Source organism: Pipra filicauda, unplaced genomic scaffold (genome assembly GCF_003945595.2).
Source record: "Pipra filicauda isolate LSUMZ 115617 unplaced genomic scaffold, ASM394559v2 scaffold23_size5868930_pilon, whole genome shotgun sequence".
In the NCBI taxonomy this organism is placed as follows: domain Eukaryota; kingdom Metazoa; phylum Chordata; class Aves; order Passeriformes; family Pipridae; genus Pipra; species Pipra filicauda.
In genome coordinates, this window is record NW_024104354.1 from 1032953 (window position 1) to 1057136 (window position 24184).

General features: G+C 39.9%; 1 protein-coding gene and 1 long non-coding RNA gene across 10 annotated transcripts in view; both read left to right on the forward strand.

Annotated features, from left to right (window-relative positions):
* AHI1 (Abelson helper integration site 1) overlaps positions 1 to 1532 on the forward strand; it is a 95653-nt gene extending 94121 nt beyond the window's left edge. For all 7 annotated transcript variants that reach the window (XM_027746642.2, XM_027746639.2, XM_027746641.2 and 4 more), the window contains one exon: positions 388 to 1532. In XM_027746642.2, the coding sequence (XP_027602443.2) occupies positions 388 to 619 (232 nt within the window). In that variant the 3' untranslated portion in view covers positions 620 to 1532. The remainder of the gene's footprint in view (positions 1 to 387) is intronic.
* A 5738-nt stretch (positions 1533 to 7270) lies between these two features.
* On the forward strand, positions 7271 to 22291 carry LOC114001481. Of its 3 annotated transcripts, XR_005563688.1 has the most exons (5): positions 7294 to 7330; positions 7522 to 7685; positions 14160 to 14269; positions 15123 to 15265; positions 22116 to 22291. It is a non-coding gene; the product is annotated as an uncharacterized LOC114001481 (long non-coding RNA). The 3 variants fall into 3 exon arrangements; XR_003545577.2 differs by having other exon boundaries at positions 7271 to 7685; XR_005563689.1 differs by lacking the exon at positions 22116 to 22291 and adding an exon at positions 20848 to 20993 and having other exon boundaries at positions 7271 to 7685.
* Positions 22292 to 24184: the final 1893 nt, after the last annotated feature.

Genomic DNA, 24184 nt, shown 5'->3' on the forward strand with positions numbered 1-24184 from the left:
AATTACAAGTATTTTGATGTCTGAGCTTAGGAATGTAAAAAAAATAAAAGTCCAATTGCTTTTATGAGAGGAGGAGACTAGTAATTTCTATTTTTTAATTACATCTGTTTACTATTGATCAAGGCAAGCTGATTTTTAAGATCACGAAGAGTTCTTTTCAAGGCAATGCTATGATAAAGTAGACTGGTGGAGTGCTCTCGTATTTTGTCTTCATGGTTTTTCTTTCTTTGTTCTGCTTTGGAACAGTAGTTTTTGTAGTTGTTTCAGCATTGTGCTCAAGGGGACAGGCAGACAATTGCTCTAACACATCAGCTGTGGGTGGAAAAAGCTCTAAATTTGGGCTAACTTTGTGTTTCTTTTACTCTTTTTATATCCACCTTCCTCTAGAGGTACAAAGAAAAAGAAGAAAAGGATACAGAGGAATGAGAGAGAAAATCAGCACAACTTAATGAGTCTCGATACTCCTCTGTCATCAGTTACAGCTAATGGTGTTGAAAATGAACCTACATCCCATGGGGTGGAATTGAAGAAGAAAAAGAAAAAGGCAGTGAGAGGCTCAAACTTAAGCACAAATGGAAAGACAAATACTGCCTTTGAACCTGAATGCTGGGACGTATAGTCATAATTTATTTCTGAATACTGGTGTGATATTCATTACACACATTGAAGGCTCCAATTTCGGTCTCTCTTCTAGGATTAACAGCAAACAAAGAAATTAAAATACTTAAATATGCAAAATGCCACCTGTTGTGACTTACTGATGGTGTTAACCTGCTTTGGGTGACTTTTGTCCTTGAAATCAACAGTGAGGTTCAGCTCCTCACTGGACTGGAAAAAAACTGAAACTGTCAAATACAACATTTCCTAATTTAATATCTGATTTAACTTTCACTTAGGCATTTCTGTAGGCTGTAGATCAATCCACTGTGAGCGGAGAATCAAGTGAAGAAGTGTGATCTAGAGCAAAACAAGCTCAACCACTACATATATTATTAAGTTAGCATTCTAAAATGTGTTGTAAGTAAAACAGAAGAGTGTTCAGAACGGTAAAATTCCAAAGAAGTGCTGACATTAAGGTGTACCTAAAAATGTAAGCTTTTTGAAAATATTTTTCTGACATCAAATACTCACTTGGACTGCATTTTGCAGCTCTGAACGGAATTAACCTATGTAACTACACTGTCTTCAGTAGGACTACTCATTCTTATCAAAGTAAATAAGTGTTGCAAATTCCAGACAGTTATATTTTTCAGATGAGGTTTTCTGCACATAGTGAAGATTCATTGGAGTTTTGTCAGAGTTCCTGGCTGCTTTGGCAGCAGTCTTGCCAAAGATACTTTGGTTTTGTCTGAATGAAATATTTCATATCCAACTATGCCGTTTGTTTTACTTGTAGTCCTTATTCACTTGTGTCATTAATCTGGTTTTTTACTTGAGTATTATTTTGTGAACTTTTACTGATGACTTCATTAATTATCTATGGTATTAAATAATTTATGTTTTATATTAAATGAAATACTTTCTAACAGTTAGTGTTGGTATTTTTTCTGGCTGATGATGTCCAGTTTATTTTTACTCTGCTAGGAAATTCTTCCTCCTCCCTCTCTGAAGCAATAAATAACATAAAATTAGAAAGTCCTTATTTAGTAGACAGGGCACTTGATTCCATTAAAAAAAGAAGTGAGAATAACAGTGTTGGGCACTGATGTGTGAAATGCACCCAGATGCAGAGGACTAGTTGCTCTATATTGTAATAACTTTCTTGCACATTTGAAAGTCAGAAAAATCTGTAAACTTTTTTCTTTCAAGTAAAGCACAGCAGCAAATACTCTTTTTTCACCCCACTAGTAGTTGATATTTGCTAATAGTCCTAGCTTTACTTTGCTTACAGTATGTGTATGGAGTCCACTCCTAAATAGAACTTGCTTATATGGTACTGGAAACTTAGTAATGTCTCTTTCCTCAGTCAGAGATAGTGTAAAATTATGTTAATCCTGGGACTGCCTGATTCTAGCAGGGCTCTTTGCCTCTTATCTCTCAGCCTTTGCAATGTATTTCAGCTCACCATCCTGTGTGATGTGTGGAATTTAAAGATCTTATAAAGGAGAAAAATCTCAACATTTTACATTTCTTAAAATGTCCTGGGTCACATTTAAAATAAGGGCAGAGTGACATCAGGCTCCACGTCAGGGAGAGCTGAGCAGCAGCCAAGATCTGGGAGCTCATTGGAAAGCATTGTAAAATGTTAATTTGGCATTGTCAACACTGAAGACAGAAATAACACTTCAGATAAACACCACAGAGAAATGGTAGTTCTAATCAAAGGCACAGCACCTCCTTTCATGCTTGCGAACTAGGGCTCCAATTATGTTCACTGCTCTGAAGCTGAATAGAGCTGCTTTGCCACACTTTCCAAATTGAGAGGAGAAGCAGCAGTAGTGCCTTCCAAGGCACAGTTCCAAATAACAATTAAGCAGAAGGAATCAGATAAGAGCCAAACATGAAAATGCAAGAGTTGAAAATAAACTTTTCATGATGTTTACTTGTAATTGCAATAGCTTTTGTTTTGCTTTTATAATTTTTTTTCCTCCCTACCACATGGTTGGTTAGGGACTTCTATTCCTTTTTACCATGTCACTGTGGTGTTACTCTTCTGCATTCATTTAACAGAAAAGGAACAAAAATATCTGAAATTTTGAAAAAGTCTATGATTCTTCAATATTAAAATTAGAACCTTCAGCCTAAAACCTAACAAATTATTAGCATGGCACAATGGCAAAGGCAGTTTTTAACTTTCATTCAGAAATATGGCTGATACATTCACTTTAAGAAAAACTGCTTTTTGATGTTAGTAGATTTTTATTCTTCAGACATTGCTATTGGGATTTTAAACTTACAAAAGAGGATACAACTTTTAAAAATTTTGGATTAGGGTAGTGGTTTAAAATAGATTTTTAATTTAAAAACTTTATATAATGCTTCTTGTTTCTGTGTTAATGCAGTCTACATATTTCTTAAAATCACTTTACAGTTAATATCATGTACATATGCTGAATATTGTCCAAGTATTTAAAGGACTTAAATTTCAGTGAAGAAAAGAATTCCAGAGGGATTAAGATTGCCTACTGAAAATTTTCCTTTTTTTTTTAGATGAAGAACTGTATGAGTGCCCTGTAAAATTGTTCCCTCAGCCATGATGTGTGAATTAAAATACAAGAGTTCTAAAAGTCTCTGTGATGCATTCTTAGAGGGTTACCCAAGTTCATTACTGGAGCAAAACAGATAATATGTTCTTTAAAAAAGGCTAAATATTAGATATTTTTAGCTGTCTGGTGATAGCAGCCTAGTAGGTCTTTCATTGTTGTGGTGTTTCTAGGTTTTGTGTGTGTGGTTACAACATACAGTGGCTGTTACATTTTTATGATATGGCAGAGACATCGAGAACAACGCATAAATCAGCCAAACAGAAGCAAATGCAGGACACATTTTTCCTGTGTTTCCCAATAGCCATCAAATTGCATTTAGTTTTTTCCTTAAAATAATTTGAGGAACAGACATCATAAAACACAATAAGTGTATTTGTAGCATCACTTAATTCAGAAGGCAGTAGGGGATGGATCACAGTCAAACAAGGGCTAATGAGAACACAGAGAAACATGACAACCGAAAGTCTCTGTTGACTAGTGAACTAAATCTGCCGGCTGGACGCGATTGTCTGATGGAGAATTGAATGTCAGGATCATTTAGGGTTAACAATGGCCCATTACAAGCAAAAGCAGACAGCTATGAAAAATAGCCGGCATGGTAGCCATTCTGCAGAGACTGTGGATACAAACTTGATAATGAGGCACTTCATTCACTACATCCTTCTGCTCTAATTACTCAGGTGAATAGGAAATACTTTGTTTAAGGCGGGAACAGACTAAAGCAAAAACACTTGTTTGGTAAACACAAAGAGTGGTGGGGTTTTTTAATGATCTTTTTCTAGCACGTATGAAATTAGTATGTATGCAGTGCAACCTGTTTTATGGATGTGGAGATTGAGAGGGGATAGAAGTATTTTATGAATAGTGGAGGGAGGCCAGGAAGATTCATGTCCAGAGGCTGGTACTCTGGGTTTTTTTCCTTAGTATTTTGTCCAATGGCCAAAGAGAATATTTTTGATAAATTATTTTGTGGATGTACACCTGCACTTGTAAAACTATGCTGTATTAGTTCCAGGAGTTTTATTGCTTGGAGTTTAGAATATGTGCATTAGGAACAAAACTGCTATGCATAGGGAGTAGAAACAGGAGGAGTTCTGAGAGAGGGAAATAAGCAACTTGAGAAGAAAGGTGCTGCCTGAGGAAGACTTGCAAAAACGTAGCAATTAGAAACTGGAACTCAAGAAGAAGGAACAGAAGATAATGTATAGGTGCATTATAGCAGAGCTCGGGTTGCTTCAGTCATGTTTTTTAGACTTTAGAAACTAGGATATTTAACCACTTTTTTAAACATTTGTTTTGTACCATTTACAGAAGCTTTTTGGATGAACTCTCAGAACCTATGAGGAATATTCTGTGTCTCTCCAGTAACTCTTACCTCAGTAGTGTTCTAACTCTGAGCTACAGTCCAGAAGGTCCATATGGCATGGACTCTTCAAGTCTATGGCTTGAAGAGCTGTTGGGATAGATGAAGCTTTCATTCCCTAACTTCTGGCATAGGTCTTCAGAGGGCACCTTTTTAGTTGTTGTCTATTGCAATAGGCACCTCTGCCTTGATTCAGACCTCTCCAGCTTTTTCGTCTGGTGCAAAACAGCTAGAGCAGAGATTGGAACTTCACACCAAGCATCAAGCTGCTGTTTTAAACATTAGATATTGTACAATCCTTTTGTTATGTGTGGACGTGTTCTGCTCACTGTGTTTTTGGCAAAAGTTTTGTCTTTTGTTGAGTCTGTCACTGCCTTCCTCTTCAGAAGGGTCTGTTTTTCAGCAGTGTGATGTATATGTTGAGTCCCAGTCCTGCAAGCTGCTCGGGGTAGATGGACCCCTATACTCAAAACTCCAGCAAAGTCAGCAAGGATTAGGCTTTGAGTCACAACATCGTGGCTGCAATTTATACATTAGTTTACACTAACTTTAAAGGCTGGGAAAATATTTTCTATCTTGCACCCATAGGGGAAAATGTTAGCTCTGCATTTCAGGTAAAACTACGTGCATCTCATTTTTTTTTGAGAACTTTGTCAAACCAAATGAATTTGCACTATGTTTGACTGTGGAAAGCAAGTTTACAAGTCCTGTGTAATGCTCAAATGCAAATAATCAACACAAACTGCAGATGTCACTTTTAGCGGAAAAATGTTTCCACACCGGTAAAGCAATATCAGTAAAATCTATGCTCTCAGCAGACGTCAAATTTTTATTGCACTTACATAGCCTGCAAAGGCAGGGAGTATAATAAACTTGTGTGTAGCAGCTGTAAATTTTCTGAGGATTTATCTAACCACAAATACATCGAAATGGGGAAATAGGTCTATATTAAACTGTGCAAGATGCTGCTGGAACTCAGCCACTTCTGCAACATCCTGTATTTAATTTATTATGACAGGTCTGGCAAACTGAAACACCCAATACACTTGCGACAGACTGTTATGATATAGCTGTTTGAAAACTCTGTAGTCACATAAAATGCAGGCATTAAAAAAAAAAAAAAAAAAAGAAAAGGTAGACAGATATTACCATTATTTCTCTATTATCTAGAAATTTTTCACCAGACTCACGTTCACCAACATCCTGGAGTGTACATGGCAGAGTCGGTGCAGGCAGAGGTACTAGCTGGAAAGGAAATTGTTGCAGAATATATTGGCTTAGATCCTACTGTTCTGGGATCAGAAGGAGAGTTAATGAAGTTCTGTGGACATGTTCAACTGAGGAACCTCTTTTCACACATTTTGTGAGTCAGTGCAGGCCCTAGCCATGCGTTTTGGTGATGAAGTTAATAAGTGGAGCTGAGGCACTCAGTGCCAGTTTAACTTTCTTTTTGGTTGGTCCATACTTTTGTTTCTCTGCCCATGTTAAAGACACTCAGTTTTGTTTAGTAATAGTGAAAGAGTTCCAATGAAATTGTCTGTGAGTCAAAAAGAGAATTAGTACAAATTTCTCACAAATCAGTTTTTTAATGTCTCTTACTGCTCTCATTCTTACAAAGGTGACTAGAAAAGGCTGTCCTTGCATTCAGCTACTTTTCCTAAGTTCACTGCCTCAGCACTCAGTTAAAATGAAGAAGTACTGAATTTCATCTTTTTCTGGGTATATCTTCAGTATTGAATACCCTGCTATTAATCCACAGCTAAACATAGCTAATTCAGCGCTGCACAACTGTATAATTTGAAGAAAACCCTCTTTCTTCCCTCACAAATTTTTGATAAGTAGAATGTGTTAGTTTGGTGCTTTGCTTGCACTGTGCATGAGTTAAGCTTTTGCATATCCATTCCTGCAGGTGAGCTGTACAGAGTAAATGAAAATAGTTTTCCTCACCAAGTGTTACTCACTTGGCAGGGCCTTTTTATTATGGACTGTAATTATTCCCTTAGTTCCACCTCAACATTTTTATTTTGCCATTGCATAATCAGCTAGGTTTTTTTTCTGTGTATGTCATCAGGATTTTGCGAAGAAAAGATACAAGGACTCCCTGAAACAACATCTCAGCCTTGGCCATATTGATCACCATAACTGGTCTACTCTAGCCTCAGATTGGGAGGCCTGGAGACACACCATCTATAACGCAGCTGTCTCCTTTGAGAACACACACAGGATCACTCTCGAGGAAAAAAGGCAATGCAGAAAGAACCGTGTATTGCAGAATACACCATCTAAGGAGTCTTTCTACTGTGCCTTTTGCAATCGGATTTGTCTGTCACGTATTGGCCTCATAAGCCACCAGCGTGCCTGTAGCAAATGTGGATAGAGCCTTCCCAAATCTTCGTTCGCGAAGCCCAGCCATGATGATGCATCAGGATTTTGACACCTTTGTATAGACACTGTATAAGGTAACTTAATATTATATTCTGCATTCATTTTAGTGCTTAATGGGGATATACAGTCATGGGTGTAATAGTGACATCAGTTCATTAAAATAAATGCCATCCAAAGCCAAGCTCTAGCAGCCTGCATAAGCCTATAATAAGCTTATACGGGGGTGGTTAATCCTCATTGTGATTTGGTATAATGTCATAATAAAACAGTGACATCAGGGAAAGGGCAGAAGGGGCAATAAATGTGCTTTGCAAGTGTGGCCAAAGGCCCCTGCCATCCCTCCTCCTCAACCAACAGCAGGACCAGAGCTGAGCAGGTTCAGGTTACAACTGAGGGCAACTGAAAAGGGCTTTTCTGTTAACTGAGGCAGAACACTGCAGAGCAATAAATATCTTGGGGTGGCTTTCCTCAGTGATGCATCATGGACATGCACAGACAGACAGAAGGTGTGGAGCAACATGTGGCCATCCACTGGCTTGCTTCCCAATGGAATGTATGGCCTTGCAGGTCCTGTTCACCAAAGGAAACATCTCAGAATCAGGATTCCCAGTTTAGGCCCCAGAGTTCCTAATTTGTTGCCTGTGTGCAAGGGTTTGGATGAGAAGCAAGCGGGCTGCCCCCAGCATCATCAGGCAGCAGGGTACCCTCACTCCCCAGAGAGGGGGTCACAGGTAGGTAATGAGCAGGGCCAGGGCTCAGGATTCCTGCTCCCCAGAGTGGTGTGCCAGTCACTGAGCCAGCATAAGGAAGGAGGGTGGAAGCTCTAGACGGCGCTTTTGCCTCACACTTGGTTGAAGTGGTAGCTATAGTTGGTTTTTCTTGGTGTTCTTTCCGTCAGGGTTAGGTTTCCTCTGAAAACAGAAAAAGCCCTCAATGGTAGCTCTTTGAGTTCATCGTCTTTGGCATTTTGCCTTTTATACTCTTCAGCAACACAACAGTATGGGTTTTCAAGTCACATTTGGAAACCTGGGCACCTGGCTCTTGCTGAGACTTACTTGAGGCAGTGTTTTTGACAACAGGTTCATAGGACAAGGAGTGCAGAGTTGGCTGCCTCCAGTTAGATCCCTGACTAGCCTGAATTCATAGAGATAAAGATGTCTGGTAATTCTCAGGTTCTGATTTTTGTTCAGGTTCTGAGTTGAAGGACAGAGACCTGTGTAGATGTCGTCTAAGATATGATTTCTTGGTGGTTTGTGCTATCATCTAGCAACAACTTGATTCAGTTTGCTTCATCAAGGGAGCTAATATTTTTTACAATGCTTAGCCTTCGCTGATATTTTTTCATGCCAGTGAAACGGGAAGCAATACAGGACTAGTAATGCTGACAGCCACTACCAATACCACTACCAACAAAGATTTCTCCTGAGCCATGAAAAACTAGGAACAGAAAGTTGTTAAGACACAAATCTCTTTCAGCCTAAATGTACTTATGGGGCCTGCCACCAAAGATGATGAACCTAATATTTAGCTCAAGTTGCTTTTTCTAAGAACACATTTTGTAGGGAGAGGAAAGAGTTACTAGTTCAGCACATTGGGGCTGACATACTGGTCAAACACTGTCAAGGTTCAGTCTTTTTGTAGGCTGAGGTTGCTTCACCAAGTTATTTGAACTCTGCCAGTTTCCCACACTAAGATCAGTGCTGTAACATCTGTGAATGTTTTGGAGTATCTTTTTTTTTTCTGACTTTTCTTTTTTTCTTAATGTGTGGTATTACATATTGGAAATTTATCTCTATATCATTGAAGAAACCTGTTTCTAATCCATTTGAACCGTTGGTGTATTTTTCTGGAGCGCTGCCATCTTTTCCTAGAGCTAGAATCAACTAAATTTAGATATCTGCTTTCTTAGGACCTAGCAATGGACTGCCGCAGCTTCCAAATTTGAAGATGCATGTGTTTGTGCCTGAAACCATAGCTGAATGCTGGTTAAACTCACTTGCAGAGTTCTTGTGTGAATGGGAGTTTCTTGCCATGAATACGTTTTACAGGGTCAGGTTGAATCCTGTGAGTTGAGTAAGAACTTAGTCAGAAAGAGAAAAAGAGAATTTGCTTGTGATTTGAACCTGTGCAATACCAGCAGAGAAGTGTAGTACTGCTTGAGCAGTGCACTGGTAGTCTCTCTGCATAGTGCAGCAGTGTGGAAAACAGGCCTGGTTATACGCGGATTTGTAAGCAGTGGCACATGTCACATGGGATTAAGGACTCCTGGAAGGACGCACAATTTGTGGTGCTGCTCCCATTCTCCCTCCCAGCTGCCCTCAGTTCCCTGCTGGCCTCCTGCCTCCTCTGTAAAACTCCAGCTGAAATGGAGAAATGGGATGGGTGGCAGCATGCCAGATGCCCGGGCATCAAACACCGCTTATATCTCTGACGGACACCCTGCCGTCCATCCCTGGGGTGACTCACTTCTTCATGCCTCATGTAGCTCAAAGAACTTATTCACTCCTGGACAAATTTGTGCAAATATTGATATAGCTGCCTTGTTTTGCATTGGCCCTTTTGAAGGTTGGCTTTTTTGTTTAGGTTGGCTGGCTGGTGATTTGCCACTACCATTATAACTTTCTTTGACTAGAAAGGTGTAAGTAGAACTGGTTTTTGCTACTTCTGACCTAAGAAAAGCATGTGGAAATGCTTTGGAAAGTTAAATTGAAAGTTGTGATCTGGATACTTAGTGCTCTCTGAAAACCAAGAAAATGCTTTGTCAAAAGATGTTGAAATTATTATTTATTTCCACTTTGTTGGGTTTTATTTACAGCTGGTTTTGTGACTTTCAACTGAAAGCAGATTAGTTAACTTTAATCTGAAATTGTTGTCTAAATACTCAGTGACCTAATTCATTAACCTGAGCTATGTTTTATCAGTATTTACTAAAAAATACCAACAGTGATTTTACAATAATTTTGAAAAAAGTAGAACTACATTGTTAGTGGAAATGTTGACAGTGTTGACAGTTTTTCACAAAGAACTTCTGTGCTTATTTAAAGACCATTTTTTTTGAAAAATATTTATATGAAAAATACTGATGTTAAATACTTGAATGAATTTGCTTCTTTGATGGTAAAACTGGTGTAAGTAAATGAGAGTGCATAATAAGTGTGACAAATATTGATTTCAGTAAGATTTTCAATAATGTCTTATATGATATTTTTTATAACCAAAGGGGAGGAAATATGGTCTAGATGAAACTGTTACAAGGAGTTGATGCATAACTAATTAAAAAAGAAAAGCTGCATTCAAAAAAGAGTTATCCAAGTTTAGTTATCATACCAGGGAGATATTGCAAGTGAGGTCCCTGAGGTCAGTTCTCTGTCACTTCTATTCACTATTTCCATTAATGAGCTGGACGATGTAGTAATATTTATAAAATGTGTGCGTGACACCAGGAGTTTTCAGGCTGTTTGTAGGACGTGATCAGAGTTAAAAATTATGTTGGAAAATGGAAGTAATGTTGCAAATTGGTAAAATGGCAGCCAGTAAGGTTTGTGCTAGAGGACAAAGAAACCAAAGGCAAAATATAAAATGGCTTTTCAGTTTTGTTGCAGAAAAGTGTGAAAGATGACAAACCTAAGTGAACCAACTAAGTATTTCTGGGTCCATTTAAATTAGATGATCATATGTTTCCTTTCTTTCTCTATGTTATGCTTACTATTATTAGTTGCCTTTTTCTTCTGCTAAAACAGCATCTGTAAGACTCAGTAGATCAGTGTTGGTGCATAACAGCCATTCTTTGAGAAGAACATTATGGTGAAAATGTTTTATTCATTATCTCTTCTGTCATAAATCTCTATCTGGAGCAAAAATCCTGACCCTGAATCTTTCTCCAGAACTCATGAGCCTATGGCTATTCAGTTTTAATTGTGCTGTTCCAATGATTTATGGCATGGCCTTGGGTAAATTGAACCTCCACATCAATTTCCCTGTCTTTAGCTGGAGATACTAATATTTCTCCTGTGGACAGCCTGAGAGTTAATCTGTGTAAGACTGTCTTGACAATGTACAGTCCTCAAGCACTTGTCTAGCAGAATCTTCAAAGTTTAGCTGTCACATACCTATGACACAGTAAGTAATTGAAAAATAGTCCATTTTATGTTGGGACTAAGTTTTGAGGTTGATTTTTTTTTTTTAAGTACTTCTGTAAACTCATGGTTTTCAGTCTTATGGCTTGGATAGGCAATTTTTACTATTTTATTTTTGAGACTGGCAGTATCAGGCATGAGAGGAAAGAGCTCTGGAAAAGGCCTTTGTTCATAAAAGTGGATTATTCAGCTGTAGTTGGACACTATAACTTATTACAATACACGCTCTGGTGGCAGCTATAATAATAGAGTAAGCCCCACCGGAGCTCCAAAACTCTGGAATGGGAGTCTGGCCAGAAAAACTGAAAGCCTTGAAGTATGTTCCATGGCAAGGAAAGAGAGGTTACGTTTCCCCTCAGGTGTCTTACATTCAAAAGTGATAATTACCATCAAAACAGATAGAGAAGATAAATGCTGGATAAGCTGGCAAGGAAAGGACCCAAGTTGCTGTCCGCCACAAACAGGAATACCTGCCCAGCATATAGGATGGTGTGTTGATTTGATAACAAAACACAAATGTATTAAGAAGTAGTTGAGGAGACCCTGTTTGTTTTACAGTACATGAGATAATAAAGCCATATCAATAGACTGGAAGATAATGCTGCAATTCCAGTATCTATCTTAGTTGTAAGCAGTCTCTCATTAAGGAGTGGAAGTGTCTTTACTTTGAAATGGGACTATTAAAGGCTGTGACCCCTTCAGCTTTTAAAAAATATGGAGCCTGATATGATGATAGTAGGTAGAGGAGGATATTTCTGGTGGGTCCTAACTATGCACCTTCATTTCATTAATTCACTGAATTTAAACTAAACTAAATACCAGAGTCCAGTTGGAAACATATCACTGTTCAAGAACTTTACCTTTTTCATGTCCATTTTTCTTCTTTTATGATCTCAGTCAGTAAATGGTTTGTAATTTTCTCACATTTTTTCTCAATGGGGGACTCTTTCTCTGCAACTCAGAATTAACAGATTTCTGTTCAGGAAATTATCTAGTCAGTGAATGCAACCATTTGGTGGAAAGGAGGGAAATAATAGACCGGAAATTAACTACACCATGTTTTGATTCAGTTATTTTCCCTACCCTTTCCCATTCCCACAAACTCTCTGAAAGCACCAAATCTACTCCAAGTATTAGTCTGAGAAATCACTTTTTGCTTGCAAGTAAAATGTATTTGTTCCAGCAGTTTTAGTTTCATGCTACAAAGCACATGTGGATTTTATGGCACATACATTGAATGATGACATTGAATAATCACACTGGCCACTCAATTTGGGTTTTGGTGTCAAATGACAGAAGCTGGACATTTCTTCTAAAGAGGCTGCTGATGTATAGCTGAATGCACACAAAGTATTTAATTGCCTGTAGTGTACTGCACACTTGTCCCCGAGAAGGTTCCTTTACTATCTGCTCCAAAGTGCTCGAGCAGCTTTAGGGGCAACTTCCATCCCACCCCTCTTACCCAGGCCAAACCCCTGACAACTTTAAAATGCGAAAGTTCTGCAAATGTAGATGTTTATATGCTTCATTGCTGGGCAAGCCTTGCTGAAATCCATGGAAACTGCTGGGCTTCACTGCTCTAGAATACCCTAGCGAGGACTCTGATTCACCTCTGCCTGAGTTTTAGCAGCTGGACTTCAGAGGGTTTAAATCAGAAAGAGCAGCCTCGAGAGGCTGGGCCTGAGCAGCGCTGGCCCCTTGCCCAGCTCTCTGCATGCACAGCCCTTCCTGGGTTCCCCTGGGGCACTGCCCTTGCCCACGGTGGCAGAGGGAAAGTGTAACTTCAGAGTCTGGCTTCAGTCACTGGTACCTCGTGTAGGTCATGCTGGCAGCACCTATTGTTCTGGAGCATTTGAAGGGCATCCAAGTTTTGGCATCATTAGATTATTGCCATGGTGCTCAGGCTGCAGATCCTTTACAATAAAGGGGGTTTACTTTATGTTCAGTCACTCTGAGCTGTTATCTGCAGCTTTCATCTAGTCTCCATTAATGAAAGAACAAATAATTCCAGGGACTAAATAGATGTTTGGCCATTCAAATATATGCAAAGTGATATGATTTATAAATGGGAGGAAGTTGTTTTGCAAGACCGGAGTTCCATTTGCTGTGGAATTTCAATTTAGCGTTGTGAATCCAGTTAAATCCTGAAATACTAGACTTAAGAGAGCAGGTTCTTTCATACTTTCAGCTACCTTTCAGGTGAAGTCTCCTAATGGCTGATATTTCTAGATCCCATTCTGTTTCATTAGAGGGTGATTATTTGTTAGTAGTATTAACATTGCTGCAAAGAGGAAAGTAGGAATCTATTCTCCATGATTTTGCTGATTGAAAAAGAAGGAGTAGGCTTGAACTGCAGCAAGGAAGATTCAGGTAAGACTTTGAGAGAATATCACATGAAGAACAGAGTTCTGAAGAAACTGGGAAGCTCCACCACTGTAGGCATTCAAGAAGAGGTTAAACAAATCCATTGCAGGAATGCTTCTTAGACTTAATGCTACCTAAAAACATGGGGATGAACATAATGACCATTTCAGATACCTTCCAACAGTATTTTCTATTTTTATAGCCAGCAGAATATCTGAGGCTTGCTGTTGAAGTGTCCTGGCAAAGGAGATGTTTTTCCTTTTGCTGAGTCTGCACATGGCATTCTTCAAAGTGAGGGATACAGAAGGCACAACTGGCACAGTCGTGCAAGTTTTACTACAGCATAGCCAATGATTGCCAAAGTATTGCATCACAGCCTCGCTTTCCAGCAGTTCCAGCCCTGTGGCAGGCTTCCACCTCTTGGGTCTGGAGGCATTGCTTTCCCTGACGCTGCTCCCGAGGGTCAGAGTGGGCTGTTTTGCTGAGGGCCAGGAATGTGACCTGCAGCTCAAGAATCCCCAACTCTGGCTGGTGAAGTGTTTTGAACTAGCTTGTTTGAAGTGAATCAGGTGGGGCTCAGCAGCTCTAACACCAGTGCTGAACTCCTGCTGTACCACCACAACGGAGAATTCGCCCCCCATTTTCCCCTTTTTCCTCCCAGACTTACACATTACTCTCTGTTTACCAAAACCACCTTATTTACAGCTACAGAGGCTTTGGCAAAGCTGAGTCTGGGTTTTGTCACAGCTGGAGACCAGCTGCAGATCATCCTTGTGAACTGTCTACCCTGGAAGCTGAGGCACCAAAGAATGAAGGTAAAAACAAGCCCAGATGTTCCCTGCCTGTTTGGCCTTTCTGGCCTGCCATCACTCAGCTTTTGGTGGTGGGTAGGAAGCTGTCACTGTTTGTGACAAATCACAGGGGTGGTTAGGTCTAATACAAGTTGCTCTGGAAAAACTGATGGGGAGAAAAGTAACCTGGACCAACTATACTTTCCGCAATGGAAAAAACTTTACTGCTAGTGAAGTTAAACATGTGCTCAGTGTGTGATTGGAGAAGGAAAAAAAGTCCAATGCATTTTTAGAGGGCCATATTGATGTAGCAGTGAATCTGATGAGAAATTGGTTTAAACATGTTTCAAAATGGCTTTTTGTATTTTCTGCAGTGTCACTGTCTCCCTCTCCCAGACACCCCCTGTGAAGCTATTGTCTACCACACAAGGTGTCCTGGGAAGGTGTCCTGAGGTGTTCATTGGTCCTTTGTTTAACCCCTTCCTATTGGCTGTTGACCCTTTACCTGATGGTTTTTTCTGTGTGACCCTGAACTTGTGATTGGTTCCCCTTTGACCCTCCTAAAAGCTTTATAAACCCCTTCCCAACAATAAACTCTCTCTTGCCTCCTCTCCACGCCGGTGTGCTGTCTCTGTGCCTGCCATGGAGCCACGTGGGTGCTGGGGGGAGGGGAGGGCACCTCTCCCCTCCAGGCTCGGGGCCTGAAAAACCCTGTCGCTGGAGTTCCCTTTCCCCCTCCCTCAAGACATCGGAATGGTTCTTCAGATGGAGATGGAACTAGAAATGGGTTCCCCCATGTCGTGGGTGGGGAAAGGGATCCAGATATTGAGGTATCAGGTGATGGCAGCGAGAAACAAGGACCTTTCCCTCTCTACAGGCACTGTGGTGAGCCTGGCCCTGGAAGGCTGGAGGGATTTGGAATAGCTCTACCACCACTGACAGCTGGCTGCCATGGAGGCTGTCAGAGAATGAAGCATACCCTTGTTAATGACAGCCATTTCCTTAGGGCGTGAAAATGAGGTAAATAATTATAATACACAAATTATAACTGTGGACATTTTCTTTTTAATGGAAGGAGGTATAAATAGCAGAAATGAGATGAAAATGAGAAGCAAAACTTAGGCTACATGTAAATGGAAAAATCCTAACATTGGGATTATGGGATCATCTCCTCAGGATAGTAGTGGAAGCCTGTAGTTTAGGACTTGAACAACCAGACAAAGAAGGAACATGAGGCACTACATTGCAGGGAGCAGTCCTGCCTTTTGCACTTGGATTTCCTCATAAGGCTCCTTTGCCACCACTTCTCCTTGAGGATCTGAAGGAATGTTTAATGTTGATGGCTCAGCCAAACTGCAGCTTTGGGAATTCTTATCTATCCTCAAAGTCTTATCTTTTGCTTCGGTTGTTTATATTTGCTAACTTCCTGTCCACAGTGCTTATCCAAGTTTATTGTTCAGTTTTACTATTCCTTGTTTAACAATTGCTCCTTTGCACTCAGAAGTTGGCGGTGCTTCAGCAGTGGGTGATTTCTCTGTTTATCTTTACCACCTCCTTCAGGTGTTAGAAGTAACATGCTAACCTTGGAACTATCTCAGCAATCCCAAGAGGCAAATTTTCCCCATAGATTTGCTACTCCTTTTTTACTTTTCAAGCAACCTTTTTATTTGTAGCACAGTCCTGGACTAGACATGATTCTTGCATTTCTCTACTCATGTAATTATATTCTTGTTTGGGCAGTGGGTGAGTTGGGTGGATTTTTTGTTTGTTTGGTTGGTTTTTTTCTCTGATCCATTCTAGGCAAAGAAAGGGTTAATCAGTTTCAGTAAAACATTCACAGTCACTAGGGACTGCTGCAACTGAGATGAAAAACAAGACTGCACCTGTATGCTGGCAATTTCAGATAGATTCTGGTCAACTATTTTTCTCTAGTGCTTTGTTCTGCCAGCTGCCTCAGTGCTTTGGATGCAGGTGGAAGGATGGACTTTGCTATCTATAAAAAAATTAAATGGTGAAGACCAACTTCCGTCTCACCTCCCCAGGGATCAAAGTGATTGAATTTCCACAGAACATGGCAAGACACGAAGCAGGCTGCAGTGCCTTAGTCACTGTGTGGAGGTCTCCACTCTAAAGAAATAGGTTCAGATTTTTCCCTTCTTTCTTTCTTTTTTTCTTTTTTTCTTTCTTTTTGTTGTTGTTGTTGTTGTTGTTGTTGTTGTTGTTGTTGTTGTTGTTGTTGTGAGAGACAGTGGAAGCGTGGAAGGAATCCCCAAAACTAATTGACCATACCTGAAGAGACAAGCCACCCCTGTGTAACACATACCATGCCACATCACTACTGCAGCTGTTGTAGCTCCTCCAATAAACCAAAGCAAGACAAAGAATTGCTTGGGAGCTCTACCTGTACAGCTTGATATATGCTTACAAAAGAAGTTCTCACAGATACCCAATAGATTTATGTCATGACATGCTAGTGTATGATGAAAATAAGTAGTCTCACCTGGCTGCAAAGGTGCCTTCACTGCCTGTTGAGAGCAGTGGATAACACATGGACTCTCTGATGATGGGAGATCTATTCTTGCAACAATACAATGCTATTAAATAATTCTCATAGCAAATTCTGCTTGACACAATGGGAACTTTCTGGAGTTGTGCTACACTGTACTATACAATAAGGCTCTCCGTGACATTTTTGACCGATGCTGTGGTAGAAATAAGCAATAGGTAAATAGCAGTATTAAGAACAGAGATATTTAAATGTGAGTAGAACATAAGACTTGCAGGATAACAGTCTCCATGAAAGGGCTTTTAGCAGGAGGAAAACCCCAAAATATCCATCAGAAAAGTTTGAGAGTTATGCACTGTTTGTGTGGGGTTTTAAAATACTATCAGAAGCAGAAGACATCTGATTTTTTCCCCCTCTTTTTATCAGTGGTATATAAAAAAAAAGCTTAATTTAGGTTGGTTTGTTGGGTTATTGTTTTACATCGTTGCTCTATAAGCCCACACCTTTGAAGTGCCATTAAAAAAAAGAGGAAAAAATACAGAAGTTGCTAAATGGAGACCAGTGAGTTACAAGCAGCTGAAAATAACCTGCATGCATATTGCAATGAAGTATGTGGGGATTTTGGGGGAGGTAGCTGGGTTGGTTTAGTGTAATTTTATTTTGAGCTGCCTATGACCTTCTAATGCTAATCTGCCTTTAAACAGTGTATATGTATAACATGGGTAGCTGGCTGCAAAATAACATTAAGTATTCAGAACGATTAACCAAATCTCACAAGTCAAGGCATGCAGTACCCCAAAAAGAACACCTTTGCCTCTTCACCACCACTGCAGAAAATACTTTGCTGGTTTGCAGATAGTTCTCAGCTATCTCTACAGCAAGAGGTACCACCACCTACTGTGTAAGGCAAAATGGGATAAGAGTTGGACTGAAGATCTTACCTGGTTTAGTACATACACAGTGTGCTCCTATGCATCTGTGCTGTTTAGAGTTTCTGAGGTGTGGTGTTAATGCTGCATTTAACTTTGTAGGAGGTCTTGCCAGTACTCATTTTGCACCACTACATTCATATGTAGTCATGGGACAAGACTTTGTCCCACGCGTCGTATAATTAGTGAATGCTCTTGTACCTGTGATTGTCTAAAGGTGCAAATGAGGTTATGCTTTCTGCTGCAGAGAAAAATCAAAGTCTGTAATATCTTTGTATTAGTTCAACCATTGATCTAAGAAGCTGTATCTAATAAAAATATTGCTCTCCCTGTAAACCTTGTCTGACTCTGTAGTAAATGAGTTACTTTTACTGATAGCTGGCGAGAACTTGCATGGTGCTTGAATGGGTTTCTGAACTTTCTATCCGCACTCTGCAGTTTTATCTTATGTTTCACAGAATATCGGCATCATTAAGATAAATGACTCAGTGTTTCTCTTTTGTATGGAGAGTTACATAAAGCAGTTACAATCCTATTCTTATGCCTCCTTTTACATCCAGATGCATTAGTTTTAACTAATTTTGTTTTACAGAGGATGAATTTAATGTTGTGTTTACAGACTGTATTTTTTACCATAGGTGCTATTTGTAATTGGCCAATTTGATGATATTGTGAGCTCATACTTAACATAATTTTCAAGTTATTTCAAATTGTTCTCCAATGCAGACATGCATTTAGTGTAAGTGGTAAGTTTAGTGTAAGTTTGTGTAAAATGGTGGAGCTGAAACCTGAAATATCTAATCCGTCAACAAATAGTGGTAACTGAGGAAAGTGAATGCTAATTGCTTAAACAAATGAGCAAGATTTTACCTCAAATGGACCGAACCTGAACGACAATGTGATTTCCTGAAGAGAACTTCCTTTTTAGTTGTACAAACTTTGGATGGGCCAAGTTAGTGGAGAAGGCCTGAGTTGAATGCTGTGCTGTTTTGCTCTTAGCCATTCACTTGGCAAAGCTTTGCTTTTTAGCCCACATTGAATGGGCTTGTATGCGAGGATGTGCTGGGAATAGCATCTAATGGCATGTGTTTTGTAGTGAGAGTGTAGAAATATTCTTGATAAACAGGTGGTACTGGACCTGTCTGACAATGAGGAGCAGTTTGATCCTCCACAGTATGAGGAGGAGCAGTTTGATACTACTGAGCATGTTAATGGATTCCCTAGTTCAGTCCTTTGCACTTTACACATTTTACTCTCTCCCATAAAGATTTTTTCTAGAGAGCTACTGTCATCCTTGCCATTCATTTCATTGAAAAATGAAAAATGACCATTCAATCCTGGGTCCCTTCACAAACCCGTACAAGACTTTTTGTATGATGAAATACCTAGTTGCCTTATTGCAACAAAACTGTGTCCATCAGTAATAACCAAATTCATAGGAGTGTATGAATAACGCAATGCTGATTTTCAAAAGTTAAAATTACATTGTGAATCCTGACATTGACTTAACTTAAAAGGACTGCCATAGCTCTCTGGATGCCTAAAATAAGATCAAATGAAGATTTCATATAATTTTCCCTGCCAAAGGTTTATTTTGACTGTTAGAAGACAATAGTACACAACCATTGCATTTTTTTCTTTTAACAGTACTCACCTCTGAGGTTTTCCTTTGTGTGGGAAAAGTATATGTGTCTAGGGGATATGAAGCTGTATTTTCTCTTAGTCCAAAGTACAGAGGTTTCTGGACTACTGAAAGAGTAAAGTGCTGAAACAGCATAGGTGTTCCTGAAGAAGTTTCACAGAACTCATCCCTATCTTTGCTCTAACTGCAGTTCTCTTGTAATGTTATTGAACTATTCCAGTAGCCTTAATATGATCAGATATGAATATGAGGAATACAGACTGATCTTCATGACGAATTAAGTGCCTCAAATATAAATAACAGTGTGGTTAGGGAAGCTTTGCCTATATTAATATGCTTGTTCACTTTACCTGTGCTTAATGCAGAGGGGCATTCTGCATATCTGTTCAGTAAAGGCATTTGCATCTTTTCAATTACTTTGCTTAAATGTAAAGTATTGGTGTCAAATGTTGCCCATCTCTTGAATAATCAAAAGGTAAATTATCATTTAAAGTATAAATTAAAAGATCATTAAGGCTTGGGAGTGCAGTACTTCAAAGTTAGGGGAGTCAGAATTGAGGTTTGACATGCAATTAATTCACCCTCCCATCATTCCCCACTTTTCTGTATATTCATTACAATACCAATCTTAATTACAGTCACATTTATGTGTGTGCACACACTCATACACACATTTACATCTGTCTCCTAGCCAGTACTTTCGATTGCTTCCAACTTGCCTTTACACCCACCTCTGATCTGCATCCCTTCACGTTCGTGTTGGGCAACCTCGTCCTTCCCAGCAGGAGCCCCCCTTAGAGGCCAAGGCAGCTTAGCTGAGCCCCTGTGTGACATTGCATTGGCCCCTACTGCAAGGAGCAGGGTAATAAACGACCAGCTGCAGCCCCCTACCCACAGATGGGTGGTGTGTCCTGCCCAGGGAGTCTCAAGGAGGGGAGCTGGCAAACAGAGGTGAGGCCTTCATGCTCCTGTGCAAGTGAAGTGCTCAGATGGCATGACCTGGCCAAATTTATATGGATCTTCATAGGAATAAGAGTCACAAATGATGCTCCTGCTTAAAATTTCAAGTCCCCAATCCTCAGTGTAAAGGTAGGAGATTGTCTTAATTGAAACCAATGTAAGAATATTTTAACTGGCTATTATGGTTTGAGACCAAATGACAGTGGGGAGCCTAAATGGGTTTTTAATCACAGTGTATGCAATGCAAAACAAAAAGTCAGTTAAAGTTCACAGACTCATGCTATGCTAACTAGGCCTACTAGGGCAAGGAGAAACGAGTTTTCCTCAAACTTGTTCTCAGAAAGGGCTGAACCATTTTTGCTACAACTTTCTTTTTAATTTGATATTTCTCTTTATTTGTTTTCCATTCTAGAGTGTATGCTCTAGTCATTTTCCTACCTGTGGTTAATGTTATTCAAAGAAGACACACACTGTAACTGAAACTTTGAGTTCCCTGCTGCTAATCTAGTACCACCTTGATTGTCTGAGAATCCTGAAAATACTAAAAATAAACATGTTTTTCAAGGTGGACAAGGCTGCCTTTCTAAAATTGGTACAAGAAAAAGAAATCTTAGCTAAGAAGAGTCGAGGTTTTCATCAGAACTTTGTCTATGGCCAACTACCCTGAAATGTATTGATAATTTAAGTAAATACTTTTCTACTGAAGAACATTCACCAGGTATTTTGGCTGAATATCAGCAATTTTGTGGGGGGTATGATTGTGCAAGACACGTATGAAGATGAAAATGGTTCAATCTTCCTTGTGTGTAGAAAGAACATGTGACTGAAGTGTCATGTCTGGAGCACAAGTTCTGATATTTTTCAAATATTAGCAGTAACTTGCTAAAGCCTAAAATAACCAGGGCCCAGACTATTCATGTTCTGTAATATTCTTAGCAGCCAATAAATTAGCTGTGTGTGCTTTTTCACATGACCTTGATGAACAATTCTGAAAAATAAAGCTGTGTCATAAATTACATCAGTCCCAATGAAAATGCAACAGTTGTGCAGCCCTGAAAGCTGTGGATTCCCAGATAGCCAAACCACATTGTAAGGCCAAACATTCACAGGATGTCCTGGAGCCCCCGATTTTTTCAGTCAAATTTTCTAAATACTCCTGAAGAAGATGGCTGCAGCACAAGTTGACCAAGCATGTTGTCCGATCAGCATGGACAGCTGTGGCTTTAAACAATGAGAGCCATTGTTAGGTCAATTTTAAAGTAGGTCCTTAAAGTTAATGTGATTATGCAAATGTGGTCCTAACTACCATGGCTGTCTTATATCCTTCACAAATGACTGCATTGTCACTTTTCATTATGTGCATACAGTCCCGGTGGTTTGGTGGTATCATTGTATCTCTTGGAAATGGACCATGTAAAGGCCATTCACTGTTGGCACTGCATTGTGCTTTTCTCCAAGCGGGCCAACCTTGACCCACAAATGAGGGTGGCAGAGATTTTCAGGCCAAAACCTGCGTGTGTTATTCACATGATTACTCCCATTGACTTGGCTGGAAACTCTTGCAGCAGGCATGTAAGAATTAGGTTAAAATACAGTTGTGAAATTAAATCCAGTCCACTCTAAACGGTGATGTATCTGGACAAACCTCTGACAATCCAACTTCTAGGATGAGAGGTTTTGTGTGAAATCACTTGCGGCATAAATTCAACATTAATCCGTTATTCACTGAGGAAAAGAAAACATGTCAGACAACTTCAGTGCATGTTTGTTTCCATGGTGTCTGTATTATTATTGTTATTAATTTGATTTTAATCATGAACTACCCTTTTACAGAAATCTATGATCACAGATGAAGAAGCTGAGAAATCTCAGGATCTATGTGTTCTGGAAGGTGGCAGATTTTCAGACAACTCATCAGTTGGGGGACATGACTGATTTCAGACTCTTGGTTGCATTGCTTTCAATGAAAACCAGTGACTTGCAGTTTCAGTTCTCATCACAAAAGACGTTCTCACAGCAATCTCTTGTTTGGATGGTTTTCTCTTTTTCTGAGTGTGGAGTCTGATGTTTGTCTGAGTTCTGTCCTTTATAATTTTTTGTTCTGGGGGCCAAGAGTTTCCATAACCCAAGCACATGATACACAGTCTATGATAGATTCAGAATGCTGGTTGGGATTTGGGCCTTCTTAGTAAAATATCATTCCTTTATTTCTAACATAATAAGTGTATATATATATATATATATATAGAGAGAGAGAGAGAGAGAGAGAGAGAGAGAGGCATGAATATATTTGTATGCACTTAGTTTAAATAAATCTAAAGGAAAGTCATCACCTTTCAGGGAAACCAGTGCTTCTCCATTTGCTGACTTACAGCAGCTCTCTAATGAATGCAAACTTCTTCAGAAGATTCAAGGACTTGGAAACTGCAATGGCAGCACACTCTGTTGTTTGATTTTGTTATTCTACATGCAACTTCTCATACCATCCTCAGCTCCAGAATGTTGCTCCAGAACTAGGGTGACCTTGGCCAGCCAGTGTGCAAAGTCAATAGAAATCTAATCAGTCCAAACCTACATGCATAGCAATTGGACTCTCCTTCTTCCACAGAGCCTGGCTCTACTGGAAAGGTTGGATTAGGGTGTGAAAACCTGCTTTGGTATAGCAAGACTGAAGCTGTAGCACCCTCAGCATTGGCTTCAAGAGAGTACAGGGGCACATTCAGGACATTCAGCCTACTGGAAAACTTCCTGTGGTCTAGACAGAAACGGATTTCTATTATTGGAAATACTTCGGAAAAAGTTAGTTATGAGTGCTAAAGAGAAAGGAAGAAGAGCTTCTACCACTGACAGGAAGGCAAACCAAGGTATCAAATAAATTTTCACATTTACTCCATTCAAGCTATCAAGTTGCTTGATTGATCAATTGCCAGAGAAGATGGTAACAAGTATTTTTTGGATATCAGACAGCGCAGCAAAACTTGGAAGTGACAACTTAACAAGGGAGGGGGGGCACTGGAATAATTCAGCATCTTATTTTAATCATCATGTTTTGTGCTTTTTGATGCCTGTGGCAAAATTGTGATGCAAGTGTGTGTCAGGTTCACTTCTCTCTCATCATATTAGTTCTTGTTCTGAGATACAAACAGCAGCTACACCAACTGGATGCAAAGAAAGTTTGTACCAGAAAGCCATGTGTTTCAGAGCGGTGATGGAAGGATGACTATCACATCTGTAGCTTATCACCATACAAACTCTGTTGGTATTTGTTATGGGTTTTCTGTTAGAGGATGTGGCCACAAATCAGAGGTTGGTAAGGAAAGAATTACTCTAACCTTTTTGATTAAAGAAAGTTAAGGCTGTGCCTGCATCAGTGGTAGCTCAGGAGGTGAGCCTGTGAGTTGCTGCTCCTGGGGTGCCACCGTGGGACCCTTATGGGGGGTCCCAGCAGAAGAATTCGTCCCTATCCTGGGCAGGCAGACAGCTGCTGAGAGGGTGCCAAAGCTGGACATAACATGGCCTGTCATGCCAATTCCTGGTGGGCCTCCCAGCCAGAGGCAAATCACCTCCAGTGAAAGGCTTTTCTTTTTCCTCCTTGACTGGAGGATGTTACTTGAGATACAACCAGAGCTTGCTTTTCAGTGAAGATTTTCCTGAAGCCGGGCATAGCAGGGACACCATCCTGAGTGTGTGGGACCTCTCCTGAGTGGGAATGGCAGGACCCCATCAACCATGGGCAGGGAAATGATCCATGTCCTTAGCCCTGTCTAAGCATTGGCTTGGGCTCACTGCTGTCACGGAGACAAGTGACTTTTATCAATCCATTTTCAGCAGTGTTTGGGCCAGACCTCTTCAGGGGTGTGCCTTGTTGAAACAATTAAAGTAGGTAGGACATCAGAGGGGAT